We start from the raw sequence: 16,432 nt of genomic DNA on the forward strand, positions 1-16,432 counted from the left end.
AGATTTTCCCGACTATCATCCCAGATGGCCTTTATTGTGACAAGACCTTCCTATTGTATTTATTGTGAACTTGTTCTCGTCCAGATTATGCATGAAATATTGGCCACTGGACGTTAAGCAACCAACAATCAATCAATTAAGGGGCATAACTTCGAAAATTTAGTGACGACCCATGATTTTACTACACATGCAGGTTCAACATGTAACTTAAAGTGGTCTACTGATTCTTCAAAGTTTTTTTTTGCCATGGCGTTGTAAGCTTGTCTCTAGCAATAGAGGCGAATGTCTCATTGTGGCCTTGCAGTTCTTATAAATGTATTCATTTCAATCATTTCTCTCGAGTCACTTACCTGACCCTCCCTTCATGCCAGGATCAATGTACTGATTTTTCCTATACCACTTAATGGTAGGTTTTAGATTTCTTTCATATATATTATTTTAATTTTAAAAAAAACAAAACTTTTTACACATTTCCTGATATGATCTTTTTGAAAAAAAATGTGCCATACAAGGATTAGAAATCTAGGATCGTCTTTGAGGGTTAATAGTCCCAACTGCTTAGGAATTAGCAGAAAAAAAGTAGTTCTCGAGCGACTTACCTTACCCTCCCTTCATGCTAGGATGAATGTACTGTTGGTTTTTATACCACTTAATGGTAGGTTTTGGTTTTCTTACTAATATATTTTTTTTTTTAAATATCCATGTCGTCCTATTTTGACAGAAAATGGGTTAGCATTAACCTTATAATATCGATGTTTTAAGGTAACCCGTCCTTCTGGTCTGCTGTTACCGGTTTCTACTGCCAAAATTTTCCCCCTAAACTATTAAGTTTTAAATAACGGATAATTCAAAAACAAAAATCTTGTAGTCTTGTTGTAAAAGAAATATACAAGTAAATACATTAATCTATGATTCATAAAAATTCCGATCTAGGAAATTATTGACATAATATACAATTTACAAAATGCATAGTTAAAAGAATCATTGGCCCTGAGGCGTTTCATCAAGTAATTAATCTTATAATGCATTTCCAAATAAAGTTGTCAAAGCGTTATTTCGTCTATTTCTTCAAGATTACCAGAAAATACATTTTCCAACAAGAGTTCTCCTACTGTTGCAGTGTTAGATACTGGTACCTTTGCACCGAAGTTGCTTCCGAATCCGGAATTGCGACCTTTATACTAATACTATGAATTCCATTCTGCATAATTTCTTCTGTCCTTGTGAGTCGAATTTCCATATTCAGTAGTAAATTCCCCATCATTCAAAACAGACGTCGTGATAGACGAATTCTATAAAATTTACTGTTACAACATATTAGACATTATTATAGATTAAGGAATGTATCTCCCTCATGCAAAGCTCTGATTCCTTTCACGGATTTGGCTAAACTTTTTGGACTTTTTGGATTATAGCTCTTCATCTTTTATATAAGCTTTGGATTTCAAATATTTTGGCCACAAGCATCACTGAAGAGACATGTATTGTCGAAATGCGCATCTGGTGCAAGAAAATTGGTACCGTTAATTTTATTATTTCACGTAAGACGATCCATGTATTTCTTCTGCCTTTCCTTTCGTTAAGGAAGCAGCTTCAAGTTTCCCCGATGCATAATTTTTCGTCGAATCTTCTTTCCACCTGTACAACTTTAATACAGTAATTACAAATCGGCCTACCGTCTGATGGACATATGTTTTCTGTTCGTTGTCTTCTCGATTGCTGAAATATATTCTCACGATTTTCTAAACCACCTCTTCCTCTCAGCATTGCAAACATTTTCATTTTGTTGAATCTTCGATGTTTTCTTTCAAAATTTATTGGCGCATTCTTCACTTCCAATTTATTTCTTCTTGGCGATTTAACAGTGTATGTCCAAAATCTTCGTAGAAGTCCTGTTCAAAAGTTAACAGCTGAAGTTCAAAATGTTCAATCCCAAATAAATCTCGTCTCTGGCTACCATAATGTCACGGAGCTGTTATAAGGCACTGGCTTTAAAGACTCATGTTCAGATATACATATTTATTATGAACAAGTTCATAAATATACACTTCAATTAACTACATTGTTCAATATAGACATATCCATTAACTACCACTAACTATTTTAAATTTTCCTGCATCTTGTTCAATATAGACATATCCATTAACTACCACTAACTATTTTAAATTTTCCTGCATCTCAACATTTACCAACTTTTATTATCGCGAAGGCCTTTATTACTTTCATTACTTTCTCACACATAAAATCGTCTTTCATCCCCAGACTACTCAACTATAGGGACGACTATAAAACAGAGACATAACTTATACGGCTTCTAATAATAAATAATTACAGTTAAAACACAGCATCATACATTAAATTTAACGGTCTATCAGACAGTCTGCTAAAGTTCATGAAAACTATAAATCTATTAATACTTAACACTCTTGACTATAGTAAATTTATGATGGCAGTTCAATACCGATCTTAGATAAGAAATAAAGGTGCAAGTTTCGATATCGAGTGGTATCTTTCGTCCCTCCTTTTTTAAACTACTAATTGTTTAGCCCATCATAAATCCATTATCATACTAGTTCTAATAAATTTTTCCTTCTGTAATATCTGTCACAATATCAGCTTTATTTACATGTCTTATGTCTATTGCTTTTTTTCACATCTTTCCAAGTTCCAGCAATAAAGATAATGAATTTATAAATGACAAACAAATAACAAATATCTTTTGTCACTTTTTTTTTACACAATTTTCTGTTGTTTTTTTTAGAAATGTGTAAAAGTAATTTAGTCCGGAACTTAAAGTATCATATATGCAGATAAACATGGGTTTACATTTACATTATAAGTGAGGCCATATAAAAATTGACTCGATAGAAATGCTGGGTCACCGCGCGTTTTATCAAGCTGCCAGATTAATATCCGGATATCTTGTATTCAGGACAAAACACATACTTTGAAGAATTAGTTAATCAGCCCAGTAGTCAACACTTCGGTGTTGACATGAATATCAATAATGTGGTCATTTTATAAATTTCCTGTTTACAAAACTTTTTGGAATTTTGGATCGTCACTGATGAGTCTTATGTAGACGAAACACGCGTCTGGCGTATTAAATTATAATCCTGGTACCGTTGATAACAATTAACAATATTTTTAGAATAACAATTTTACAAAATACACAGTGAAGTAAATACTATTATACGTCAGAAAAAACCATAAGATATAACATTTGTTAAAAGCTGAGCTGTTTAAATTAAAACCATACAGGTGAGAAAAACAGGTCACCTGTGTACTATATAAACTTGCGTGTCACATAAATACTCGCTTTCAATTTTAGCTCCCAGTCGAGATGTTTGGTAAGATTTAAATTTGAAAAAAATAATATGGCTCAAACTCAATTAAAATCGCCCAGTTCTAGAGGCAAGCATACTCCTTTTCGATATTTGTAAGAAGATTTAGATTACTTGTCTGATGCTCAATCTCAAGTTGAACTGTTTGACGATGGTCAGTTTAGTGCCTTAGTGACATTGAACATATCAATGAGGGTGATACTTATATGGGCAATTCAAGACAAACAAAATGCCAATAAGGGCAAAACTCATCCACAATCAGATGATTGGGCGTCTAGGTTAGATGGTGAAAGTGACGACAGGACAACACGTCATTGGTTACCGGATAAAAGAAATCCAGTAGAATAAACGATTCCGGTAATGAGAGCATGGAGTGAAAATGAAATTTATCTGAAAATAATCTGCCAAAAATCGGCGACATCGATACTATCAGATTAATTACACTGTCAAAATCGGACGATATGGATATTAATAGACTGATGAAAAACTTTTTTCAGTGAGAAAACAATCATAATAAATGGTTTCTGTGGACTTGAAGTGTCAAAATGCCTCAACCGCCAAAAAACAGGAAAGCCAAAATGAAAACTTTTAATGACTTGTGCGCAGTGTTTACAGATGCATGTTCAGACATTGAAGAAGGAAATGGTGATCCGGTTACGAGATTGATTGAAAATTTGAGAACCTCTGCACAAAATGTAAGTGGTTTAAATGAATCTGATCAAACGGCAATAAAAGTTGTAAATCTATTATTACCTATGGCAAGCCGTTCTCGTCAAAACTATGTTTAAACCATTTTTCGAAAAATTTACACACTGAGAATTTAAAAAAAACACACTGAGATTAAAAAACTTAAAAACACACACTGAGAATTAAAAATTACACACTGAGATTTCATAAAGACGCACTGAGATTACAAAAAATGAAAAACACACACTGAGAATTGAAAATTACACACTGAGATGAAATAAACTGAAAAAACACACAGTGAGAATTGAAAATTACACACTGAGATTTCAAAAATACACACTGAGATTTGTATGCATATTACTTATGAATATTCATGAGATGAATAATTCAACAGATTAATATCTTGGTCAACCAAACTCTTGTCACATAAAAATATCATTCGGAACACCTCACGTTACTTTCGTATCTCCTCGTCGGTGTCATTTCCTGTCAAAAAATTTCCAGGAGGTGAAAAATATATACAGATGCATTAGAACTCTCGAGTTTCCTTATTATGTCGATCAACGATACAGAAGATTTAGGGGAATTCTTCACATCTTTATTGAATGTTTTTGAAAATACTAATCGTAACTTAAACAGACCTTGGACAGCTCACGACATAACCTTAATCGAAAACATCAGTCGTCGACTAGAAAGTTGTTTAGAGATATTAAATGTTATGCTTTCTGTGCTTGATCCGGGGTCAGATTTAAATCTAACTATTGAAACCCTATACTCAACTGGACATGATCTTTTTGGACAAGCAACACAAATGCTACATACTTTGAATATTGAAGAGGGGGTTAATCATGTTAATGATGAGGGCGAAGACGCTTTGCTGTTCGAAGAAACATCCACAGGACGACCAAAGTACAATTTAAATCAATCAATTATGTATTTATATGAAAGTGGGATGTCATGGAGCAGAATGGCAAGGTTACACAATATTTCTAAATCATTCTTAAGCTACATGTACATGTCCATGGGTATCGGGATCGTTCGCCCTAATAACATGTTCGCCCTGGGTACGTTCGCCCTGAGTTAGTTCGCCCAGAGAGTCTGTTCGCCCTACTAAAAAATAATGATATTCATGCAGGGCATTGAAGTTGAAAAAACTTATTCAGATATTTCTATGGTTACCGTATATATTCTTGAAATTTATGGAAACGGGAAAATATTTAAAAGATTATGGCTTGTTTAGGATCGTTAATTGTTCAATGACAAAATAATTCGGATCACTGAATATTGTGATACTTGACTTTTGATGGATTATTAATAAAAATCAAACGTTTTATTGTTTTGATAAAATATTCAGCTTGAAATTAATAAACACAATGATGTACGAACTGTAAATCATGAAACGGATTTACAAGTTCATTATTATACTCGGAGACAGTCCTAGTCTCAGTTATACTGCATACATTTATGATTGACTGAATACAATTATTTTGTTAACATATATTAATAAAGAGAAATACATTGTATACCAATTCTACTCTGTAAATCAAAGAGAAAATGACAAAATGATTGCGGCAATATAAATATTCTGTCAATTTGTTAACAAACTTTAACATATTTTGTTCAAATACTTAAAATTATGCGACTGGACAACAAATAGAAAGAAAAAAAAATCTGGGCGAATGGACCCTGGGCGAACAGGTATCAGGGCGAACACGTAGTATGGCGAAGGTGAATCAGGGCGAACGGACCCGGATTCATGTCCATGTACCTCATTTTATCATTTAAAATAATATAAACATGATAAAGGGGGTCTGATCCCGCTTATTGTTTTGTCAGATTCCTGTATACCCGCTTATTGTAGAAATAATGCTTGTAATTTCACATGTCCCGCCCAACTTCATTTCACGCTTAATAATTTAACTGTCACCCTTACAAAAAATCGTCCAATCCCGCATCACGCTTAGACCCCAATGAGACCTACATGTACATTTTTTACTATATAAGCAGTATAAAAATAACATATGCTGCTCCTATATACTATAAGAAAGCAATAGTGGTGTGCACTTTATAATTGTCAAATTTAAGCGATTTCTGTAATTTAGTTCTTTTTTTATTCCGATATTACCGCTTTTTCTCCTATTAGTTCAACAGAAAAAATGGACATTAACAAAAATGTATGCTTCTTTCGAAGGTGGATTGTGAGCGTAAATGAACGGTGACCCCATATTTTTATTTCATTTTTCTATTTACATGATTTAGTATTAAGATAAATTTCATTTATAGAAAAATATAGAGAAATCCTATATTAAATAAAAAAATTGATTTAGACCCGCGAGCCCCGTTATGTTTGCAGGAATATTGCTGCTAGCTGCAAACATTAGTTTCATAGGATTTATCAGTTTGTTAGTTTTAAAATGCAATGAAGTACAAAAAAAACCAAATACAATGTATGATGAAAGTATAACAAACACCAACTACATTGTACCAAAATACAGGCTCCTGACTTTTGACAGGCACATAGACATGAATGTGGTGGAGTTAATCATGTATGCCAACGCCTAAGCCCTTCTCCCTCTTCCTTGACTGGGGACAATGGTCCATCAGCATGCAATACTAAAGCCTTATAGCCTGAGATTGCTCTGGTGGTATTTATAGCACTAATAGATTGCTTTTTGTCCGTCCTTCCAGTCTTGTTAGCGCTCTCACATGTACAGTTCTTACCAGATTTTAATGAAAGTTATATCATAGGTTTATATCAGCAATGTCTTGGACGAGTTTGATCATCAGTGTCGATCAATTATTTTTAAAAGAGTTATGCACCTTGGAATCATTAACTATATGGAAAATTGCATCGTTAGTTTTCTCATGCATGTGTACAATTTTTGCCAAATTTTTATGAAACTTATACCACAGATTTATATCAGTAATATCTTGGACGAGTTTGAAAATCAGTGTCTATCAATCATTTTTAAAAGAATTATGCACCTTGGAAACATTAACTATATGGAAAATTGCACCATTAGCGCTCTCATGTGTACAATTCTTTCCAGAATTTTATGAAACTTATAACATAGGTTTATATCAGCAACATTCATGACATTGACGTGTTTGAAAATCAGTGTCGATCAATTATTTTTAAAAGAGTTATGCCCCTTGGAAATAATGATTATATGGAAAATTGCATTGCTAGCGCTCTCATGTGTACAATTCCTGCCAGAATTTTATGAAACTTATATCATAGGTTTATATCAGCAATGTCTTTGACATTTTCAAAAATAAGTGCACTGTAGTTATGCACCTTGGAAAAATTTATTATAACGGAAATCACATTGCATTTGCTCTAAATGCTTCATTTCTCTAATCATGCTAATTAAGATATTTATAAATTGTTATTAAGAACCAAAAAAAGACTGTTTGTTTAGTTATTGGCCTTGGATAGATAAAATATGTGCAACGTGGGGGACATTGGAACTCTGTTTTTTTTTATATTTTATTCATCCCTAGAGAGTCTTTCAATTATTGATGAAATAGGGACAAAATGCATAATATTGTTTAATTATAATATACCAACCTGAATATTATTACAGTTGTCTCCAAGTCTCATTGTCTACTATCAGAAGAAGGAGAGATGAGCTTGGTTTAGACCCCTCTAATATGCATAGATTTTCAAGAATCAGCAACAATGACTTGGACCAAGAAATTATCACAGCACTCCAATTCACACCTAATGCCGGAGAATCCTTTATACAAGGCAGTTTTTAGGGGAAGAGGTAATAAGAATAATTGTATATATATAATTTTAAATCTACATATGTATTTGAATTGAACTGATATATATGGTATATAATTGTATAATAGTAATCAGTAGTTACAGATCAAGTTTGAGTTTCATTCTAGTTGATCCAATTTTTGACCTTATTACAACCATTGCACTTAGAAAATTTTATGCACTTTGTGGCATCAAGTGAGCGATTACAGACTCTTTTGAGCCTCTGGTTAACCTCACATAACCCAAAGGGTTATATGAGCTATTGCCATCACTTTGTTTCTGTCGTCCGTTTGTTAACTTTTTACATTTTAATATTCTCGTCTTCAATTCCACTGCAAAGTTGGCATGAATCATCCATAGGATTATATCTGATGACCTTGACCTTCAACCAACATGGCAACTGTTACTACATGTATATTAAAATAAAACATAGGTGTAAAATGCATATATTAGGCTTATTTTAACTATAATTCAATGAAAAATCTTTTCTGAAACCACTGGACCAATTGGATTAAGTGATGCTTGACCCAGATAAACAGGTGAGAGGTCTTGGCTCCTCTTATGGAATACTGGATCAGCCTCTTTTGTGGCATCAACTTATGTCAAGAGCAGAACATTGTGGATTGCATTGGTTATAATAATTCTGAAACATTAAAACAACATGGGTAAAAGCTCAATACATTTAGATTTCACAATCTGGCATCAAAAGTATGGACAGCCATCATGCCTCCTATATATACATGTATATACCCTGAGTGTTACCATACTATTTTCTGATATATATACCATTTACATATATGTTTAGTGATCAAACCAAGAATTTTACTCATGTACCCATAATCCTAGAATACATGAATCAAGGGAGTGTTGCCTATGCATATCTTCTAATCAGTTTTATTAACTGTATTAAAACAATTTCAAAAGAAAATAGTCTTAAAAGTCAATTGATTGTCCAGTAATTGATGGTAGATGATGAAATATACATGATATATGAGGAATATTTCAGTAAACAAAATTTAGCAAGAAAAAAATATATTTCTAGCCATTATTGTATGGTTCCCACTATATAAACTGGATGTCCCAGGTCTTCCAGCTGATACATGTACATGTACAATGTATGTTTTCACTAGCCTTGTTTTCACTATAGCCTGAAAATGGAAGCTACTACACAAATGTAGATCAGCATGACAGACCACATTGGGACATCAGTAGCTCTGGACTCTTTGATCCTATTTGTGAACTAGACCACATCCCGAGGCATCAGGGTACAAACTCTAGTTCAATACCGTATACTTTATTCCACAAAACACTGATTCAAGAACAATGTATAATATTGTTACAAAGTATGGTACATTTGTAAGTGTAAACTGTGTTAAATGTATAGTATGTAAATGTCAGTAATAACAATGAACTTTGTTTATAGGAATTAGAATACAACGATGGCGATTAAGAGAAAGACTTAATGTAATTGACCCTGTTGGTAGAGCACTAAGAAAAAGAAGAGCAATTCAAAGACGTGTATACAATGTAGAAGGAATAAATCATCTCTGGTTAGTGAAATTTTTTAAAATGTAAATGTTAAATACTGATCAACAAGACAATTTTTTTTAGGATGACCACTTTAAAAAAACCAAGTCACAGTGACCTATTTTTGTATCTTTTCCACATTTTTAATAAGTGTGATTCATACCTGTCAACTCACAGTATGAATATAAATGTACAGATTTGATTTTATCATATTATCATTTGCTGAATTAATAATTATTGTCCTAATAACAGCTAGAGCATGTTTATAGTTCAAATACCAATGTCCCTTTATCTATTCTACTTTTCAAAAAAGAAATTATGGTCTTCTTAAGCAAATATAGGCAGACATGTTTTTGACTTTGATGCAGCCTTATTCGCCTATTAATTAATTCCATAAATTTGACAGCTAAACACCAAACTATCAAACAACATTACATTCTGTAAGATCAACATATAAATGAGATAGCTGTACAGTTATATCAAAATCTAAGTTGATTTGAAAAAGTTATAAATTTTTTTAAAGGTGACCATTTGAATTTAGTTTAAACTTTAAATTGTAGCTTTTTTAACCTATTAACTTAAATCCATAAAAATGAAAGCAAAAAAAAAACCAAAGTAATAAATAGCCTGACATTCAGTAAGACCAATATAAAAATGATATAGCAGTAGAGTTTTATGAAAATGGAAGTTGATTTGAAAAATTTATGAAAAAATTTAAGGAGGACTATCTTGAAATAACCTAAAACTGAAAATTTTAGCTTTTTCTTAAATCCATAAGAATGACAGCAACACACCAAACTACCAAACAACTTGGCATTCTATAAGATCAATATATAAATGAAATATTGCTGTCCTATTAGTGCTGAAGACGACCAAATAACTAGAAGTCCTATCAAAAATAAAGTAAAAATAAATGTGTGTCCTTCTATTGACTATGTTTTGCACCAGTCCCAACCCACCAATAAATATTGACCGGTCCCTTACCGAATTACTTTTGACAAAATACAGATGGAGTTTGATAATGGGGTTGTGTGCCCTATTGTTTAAACCAGAGGCTCCCAATGAGCCTGTATTCGCTCATCTTGATTACAAGTGACCTCAACAAAAATTGAATCATTTTGGTCTTGGATGGAGGGTGGATCTATTGGACACAGTTTTTAAAGGAATTCATCTAAGGACCATCCAGGCCAACTTCATTTTCAATTGACTCAGTAGTTTCAGAGGAAAACATTTGTAAATGAATTTTTTGTCAAAATATGCCTACCAGTAATTCCCTTAACCAACAAAAAATTGGCAACAGATTTAACAGACCATTTTTGTCTCGCCTGTGACAAATTGCTTTCCCACACCGATGCCATAAAATTTTATTGAAAGACCTTTGACAAGGCAGGTGTCGGCTGACCTTGACCTCATTTTTAGGGTTCATTAACTCTGTAAATTAAGGAAAAACTTGAGGTCAATTTTTTGTGTTTAAGTCAGTTTCTCAGTAAGTAGGCATGATAAGTCGACAGTATTTGGTATGTGAGCGCCTCTTGATCTGGTTATCTAGACATGCAGTCATGGAATGCCTTGCTTATGCTGAGAGTCATATTTTCACTAAATTTTAATGAATACATGAAGTAGGGTATAACTTTATCTATAATAACTCAGTTTGCCCTGTGCTGGACTATGCATCACAACAATGCAATCTAGAAGCAGGTGACTCCCCCACTCCCTTGCATTACAGTAAATAGGATAACCAAGATGGCCATCACTGCTGTACTTAATTTAAAAAAGGTTGATAGTGGTATACCTCCTCCTCACATTTGAAAACTGTGTTGAACATGTACTGATTTAAGTGAAACTATAGCTACCAAGTCAAAATTTGAAAATGGTTTCTTGTTTGTATTCAGTTGAAAAATATAAGTAACCATTTTGAAAATTGGGTTTTCCACAGAACTCTTTACAGATCTCTTTGATTAGGAATAGTAATATAACAATATGAAATAATTTATTTCCCTCAGTGTTGCTCTGAATAATATAAAAAAAATATTAAAATGACAAATTACAAAAAGTTGCAGAGTATGTAAGCAAACAAGATCTAAAAATATACCAAAACTTTGTAATAGATCAGATTAAGTATGCTTAAATAGTACACATTTTTGTATGGGGGCCAGCTGAAGCCTGCCTCTGGGTGCATGATTTTCTCGCTCTGTTTGAGACCCATTGGTGGCCTTGTGCCGTTTTTTGCTCTTTGGTCAGGTTGTTGACTCTTTGACACATTCCCCATTTCCATTCTCAATTTTATTATTAAATATGTGCGCATGCAATTTGTGTGTAATTTTCAGTTTTCAGTGTGCAGTTTTCAATTCTCAGTGTTATTTACTGTTTATTTAATCTTAGTGTGTTTTTTTTTAAATCTCACTGTGTATATTCAATTCTCAGTGTGTGTTTTTTTTAAATCAAAGTGTGTAAATTTTCTTAAAATGGTTTAAATATAGTTTTGATGAGAACGGCTTGCCATACTATATAGTAGACTTGTAGGTGTACATCTTAGTTTAAAAAAATATTGACCCCTTCTGATATTACCAAAACTTAATTAAAAAAGTTGTCAAAATTGAATACACTTGCATTTCCTTTACTAAAATTTAAGGGTCACTGATGCTTTTTGGAACTTTATTTTATTGATTTAAAAGAAAAGTTCTTTATACAAAAACTAAACCTTTCACAATAAACAAAGGGTGAAACATATTTCACTAGAACAGGTACCTAAAGTGATTTTATTATATCACATGATTCATGAGATTTTCTTTTTCTTTTCAGGCATGTTGATACAAACCATAAGCTAATAGCTTGGCGATTTGTGTTTCATGGATGTATTGATGGGAAAAGTCGTCTCATTACATATCTGAATATAGCAGATAACAACAAAAAAGACACAGCATTGACATTTTTCAGAATTGGTGTTAGTAAATATGGCTTGCCATCAAGAGTACGTGGAGACTGCGGAGTTGAAAACACAGATATTGCCAGATTTATGAACAATGAAAATGGAGATGGTAGGGGTAGTTTTATTACTGGTAGAAGTGTACATAATCAGAGGATAGAACGTTTGTGGTCCGACATTAACAGAACTGTAACAATGTATTATCAACACCTTTTCAGTCATATGGAAAATATTGAAGTATTGAACAGCAATATCGAGTTGCATTTGTATGCTTTACATTTTGTATATAGACCTAGAATTGAGAAATCTTGTGCTGAATTTGTTGTTCAGTGGAATAACCATTCACTACGAACTGAAAACAATATGTCACCAATGCAGATTTGGTATTCATTAGGTGGTTATTCTATGGGTGATAGAATGACAGAGGTTGTAGTAGATATACAACAATATGGAATTGATTGGGAAGCCCCTCATGCAGCATTAAATCTCAACAACAATATAACAGTGCCAGAAAATTTGTTTACTTTATCGGATGAAGCCAGAATTTACCTTAATAATCAAGTGCAACCTTTAACAGATGATGGCAATCATGGCATTAATCATTTTGTGAATGTTGTTAGATATTTAGAGACCTTTTAAATTACAAGATGTATTTTGAACAGCATCCAGATTATTATTTGATGATAGTAAACAAGTAGATTTCTTTTTGTACTGTATTAATCTATTTTTACAAGTGTTAAAGGGCAATAACTCAACAAAAATACTCTAGTTAAACCCGAGAGCAGTATGACTATGTAAGTCCTAATATGGTAAAAAACAAGCATGCAAAGTTTCAAAGCCATCTTTTTATATGTTGTGTATTGGTTAATGGTAAGGTATAACCTTACCTCGACCTCATTTCATGGTTCATTGGTCATTGACATCTAGTGTTGGCCTTGTGAATAGTGGTATCCATCTTTCTGTCAGGTTGGTTTCATAACTACTGATTTACTCAATCCTTATGTACCAAATTTTGGTACTTACTTCATATGGTTGGGGCAAACACCTATTGTTTTTAGAGTCAAAGTTTATTTTAGATACCCTAAATATCTGTTATGATGATATTTGGTATGATTTATACACAATTTCTATGTATGTAATTCAAACTCTGCTTATGTCTTATGCATCAAACTTGGATACAAACTTCATGCGGGTTGAGCAAAGAGAATGATTTTGGGTCAAAGGTCAAGGTCATATTCACTTTATTTCGAATTATTTAGTGAAAGAACATTATCTTTATAGCGGAAAGTGACATTTTTTCTCACCTTTCCTTGTCAGTGAATACAAGGTTCCATACCACAAAAGGAAGGTTGGGATTGATTTTTGGGTCAAGGTCCCGACCGTTTAGAAATTAGGGGCCAAAAAACAAGGATTTTCTGGTTTCCGGACAATAACTGAGTATAAGTCTATGGATCTCTATGAAATTGTACCACAAGGTTCCATACCAAAAAAGGAAGGTTGGGATAAATTTTGGGGGTTATGGCCCTAACCATTAAGAAATTAGGGGCCAAAAACAATACTTTTCAAGTATTTAATCACAGTCCAAATTCAGAGCTGTATCAAACTTGAATATTGTGTCCATGCTTGCCCAAACTGTTCAGGGTAAGACCTCTGGGGTCATATCAAGCTGCGCCCTGCAGAGCATTTTATTTCATTTTAAAGAAAATGTGACAGAAACATAAACTTTGAATGGCATTTTCAAACACTAATCAATATACATTAAAAAGTAAAAAAACCAAAAACATTGATGAACGATTTTGGCAAAACATTACAAGTGAGCGATTCAGGCTCTTCACAGCCTCATGTTATCACTAGTCTACCTGTATATCTGTTTCATGCAGATACTGAAGCTCAAACCTAAAAAAATGCTCCAGTTAATACTCCCGATAGTGCAGTCAATATCAAGAGTTTAAAAATTGTGTTTGTTCATGGTTACTATTTCACCCACAGGTATACACAGTCTAAAACAAGGCTGTTTTATAACTTTGATGCTAGGCAGGCAAAACATTTGTCTGTGATATCTATTTACGATCATTTTTTTTGGTTTCCCCACTGTAACTTCAGTGTGTCTCTACCTTTAGTCATCAAAATTTCTCACACTTAATATTTTGGAGGCAAATGGTAAAAAAATCAAGGTCATTACCACTAAAACCGATTTTACTCATTCTCTTGCTTTCTGTGCCATTACTTCAGTTGGGCTCAATCATTTACCATCAGACTATTACAGAAAGTATGCATCTTGGGTACTACTGAACAAACGTGCATCAACTTTCTTACTATGACCTATATTATACGGTTCAGCAAGTCTGGTTATGTTTTGGGTTCAGGTCCATTTCTTGGATACTATACATATAGCAATGAATGTCATCACTGGATACATGTTGGGGAATACTGAACATTCTTTCCATATAATGGCAAGTATGACCTACATGTTGGTTTGTATTCTAACCATTTCTAAGCAAGGCACCTGTCTTTCCCACTTTTAAGTCACACAATAATTTGTTGAGTATGACCTATATTTTATGCTTTAATTCATTTATGGCATTAAGGTCCATTTCTTGGAAAGCAAACATAATAAAAGTGGATACATGTTGGTTAGGTTCGGCATTGCGGCTAAGTTTTAACTGCGCTTCTGCAGTTTTGTAACAGATATTGTCCGACCTTTCAGGTATGCAGTTGGTTTTTTTAGCTTCTTTTGAAATGTCTATCTTGAACTTCAAAGCCAAGGATAAAATTTGTGTACCAAGAAGAATATTTGTACCAAACGTTGTTTTTGTTGTAAATCAACCATACCAAATCGATATCACAACCTACCAGAATTTACCCTTTAATGTTTTGCAAGTTGGCCATATATTATGTAATTTATTTGATTATGGTCACTTCCTGTTTATTTTCCTCGACTCTGCTGATACATGTAGCACACACAATTGTTGTGATCAACATTGGCAATGAGACCAATAAATTGATAGAAATGGAATATGATTTGAATTTTGTATGGCAAGCAGTTCAGGTGCAAAACTATTTGTACACCCTTTTTTCTAAATAAAATACAGATTTCAAAACCTAAAATAACACTGAGAAATCGAAATTATACATCGAGATTGAAAAAAATAAAAAACACACACTGAGAATTGATAATTACACACTGAGATTAATATGCAAATTACTTATGAATATTCATGAGATGAATAATTCAACAGATTAATATCTTGATCTCAAGAACTCTTGTCATAATGAATTGCAATTCCTTCAACCAACATTTGTAATAAATTTCAAGACTTTTAAACATCGCTCATATTCATAAGTTTGTTGCCTATAATTCAGATCATTACTACCAGTGTATCACAATTTTTTTAAAATCTCAGTGTGCTTTGTTGTAATTCTCAGTGTGTAAATTTTTCAAAAATGGTTTAAACATAGTTTTGACGAGAACAGCTTGCCATGATTTGGTCTTGCTTGCTCACAGTTACTTGAGAAAATTGTAAGTCTACAACAAGGACTACACATTATAACAACACCATTTTCCCATGCATTTTTAAGGTAGGTTTACACTGCACTTTTATGGCAACTGTACTACATCGACAGGTGCATGATATGCTTACCATACAAAAATTCTGATTTGGTAGAGTTCTTGTATCTCTTTTCTTATGTACACTTGTACTGTCAGATATTTGAATAAGGAACAATTTTAAAATTGTTTACAAGTCCCACATTAATTCAATAAACACTTTTTTGTGCATAAAAAGCAAGTTTTTAATTTCAAAAAATAAACTGGATACCAATACATAAAGAACACAAATTATATGGAAATAGTTTGATCTGATAGACAGCATCTCTTTTGATTGAATTGTCTATTTTCATTTTCACATTAAAACATATGTACATATTTTTATAACTCCCTACCTGTTTATATTGACCATTAACACTTTATTTAATGTGTAGGTCACATTGACCTACATTTTAAAAAAAATTACAGAGCATCACCCAAGTAGTTGTGCTGAACCTTGAATCTTCACTGGTTACATAGAAAATAGCTATAAAATTGAACTATGAAGAAAATTTAAAATTGCCCTTTTTCAACATCCCCTCCAACTTACTGGGCCATATTTAATTTTGGACCACATCAAAAACACGAATCAG

At 32.9% G+C, this 16,432-nt stretch overlaps 1 protein-coding gene across 2 annotated transcripts; it reads left to right on the forward strand.

The window, feature by feature from the left end:
* The first annotated feature begins 4,106 nt into the window (after positions 1–4,106).
* Positions 4,107–12,962, forward strand: LOC134719146 (uncharacterized). Of its 2 annotated transcripts, none has more exons than XM_063582122.1 (4): positions 4,107–5,006; positions 7,619–7,801; positions 9,224–9,350; positions 12,130–12,962. In XM_063582122.1, the coding sequence occupies exons 2-4, from the start codon at positions 7,714–7,716 to the stop codon at positions 12,890–12,892; spliced, it is 978 nt and encodes a 325-aa protein (XP_063438192.1). In that variant the 5' UTR covers positions 4,107–5,006; positions 7,619–7,713; the 3' UTR covers positions 12,893–12,962. The 2 variants fall into 2 exon arrangements, with proteins under 2 accessions (XP_063438192.1, XP_063438194.1); XM_063582124.1 differs by having other exon boundaries at positions 4,495–4,538.
* Positions 12,963–16,432: the final 3,470 nt, after the last annotated feature.

This window comes from Mytilus trossulus, chromosome 5 (assembly GCF_036588685.1).
Source record: "Mytilus trossulus isolate FHL-02 chromosome 5, PNRI_Mtr1.1.1.hap1, whole genome shotgun sequence".
Lineage (NCBI taxonomy): Eukaryota > Metazoa > Mollusca > Bivalvia > Mytilida > Mytilidae > Mytilus > Mytilus trossulus.

What these genes read in the sequence shown, in the direction of transcription:
- LOC134719146 (XM_063582122.1), top strand. Translation starts at nt 7,714, where the DNA reads ATGACTTGGACCAAGAAATTATCACAGCACTCCAATTCACACCTAATG. An exon ending in GGCAGTTTTTAGGGGAAGAG is followed by an intron (nt 7,802 to 9,223) that starts GTAATAAGAATA and finishes CTTTGTTTATAG; the next exon opens with GAATTAGAATACAACGATGG. An exon ending in GAAGGAATAAATCATCTCTG is followed by an intron (nt 9,351 to 12,129) that starts GTTAGTGAAATT and finishes TTTTCTTTTCAG; the next exon opens with GCATGTTGATACAAACCATA.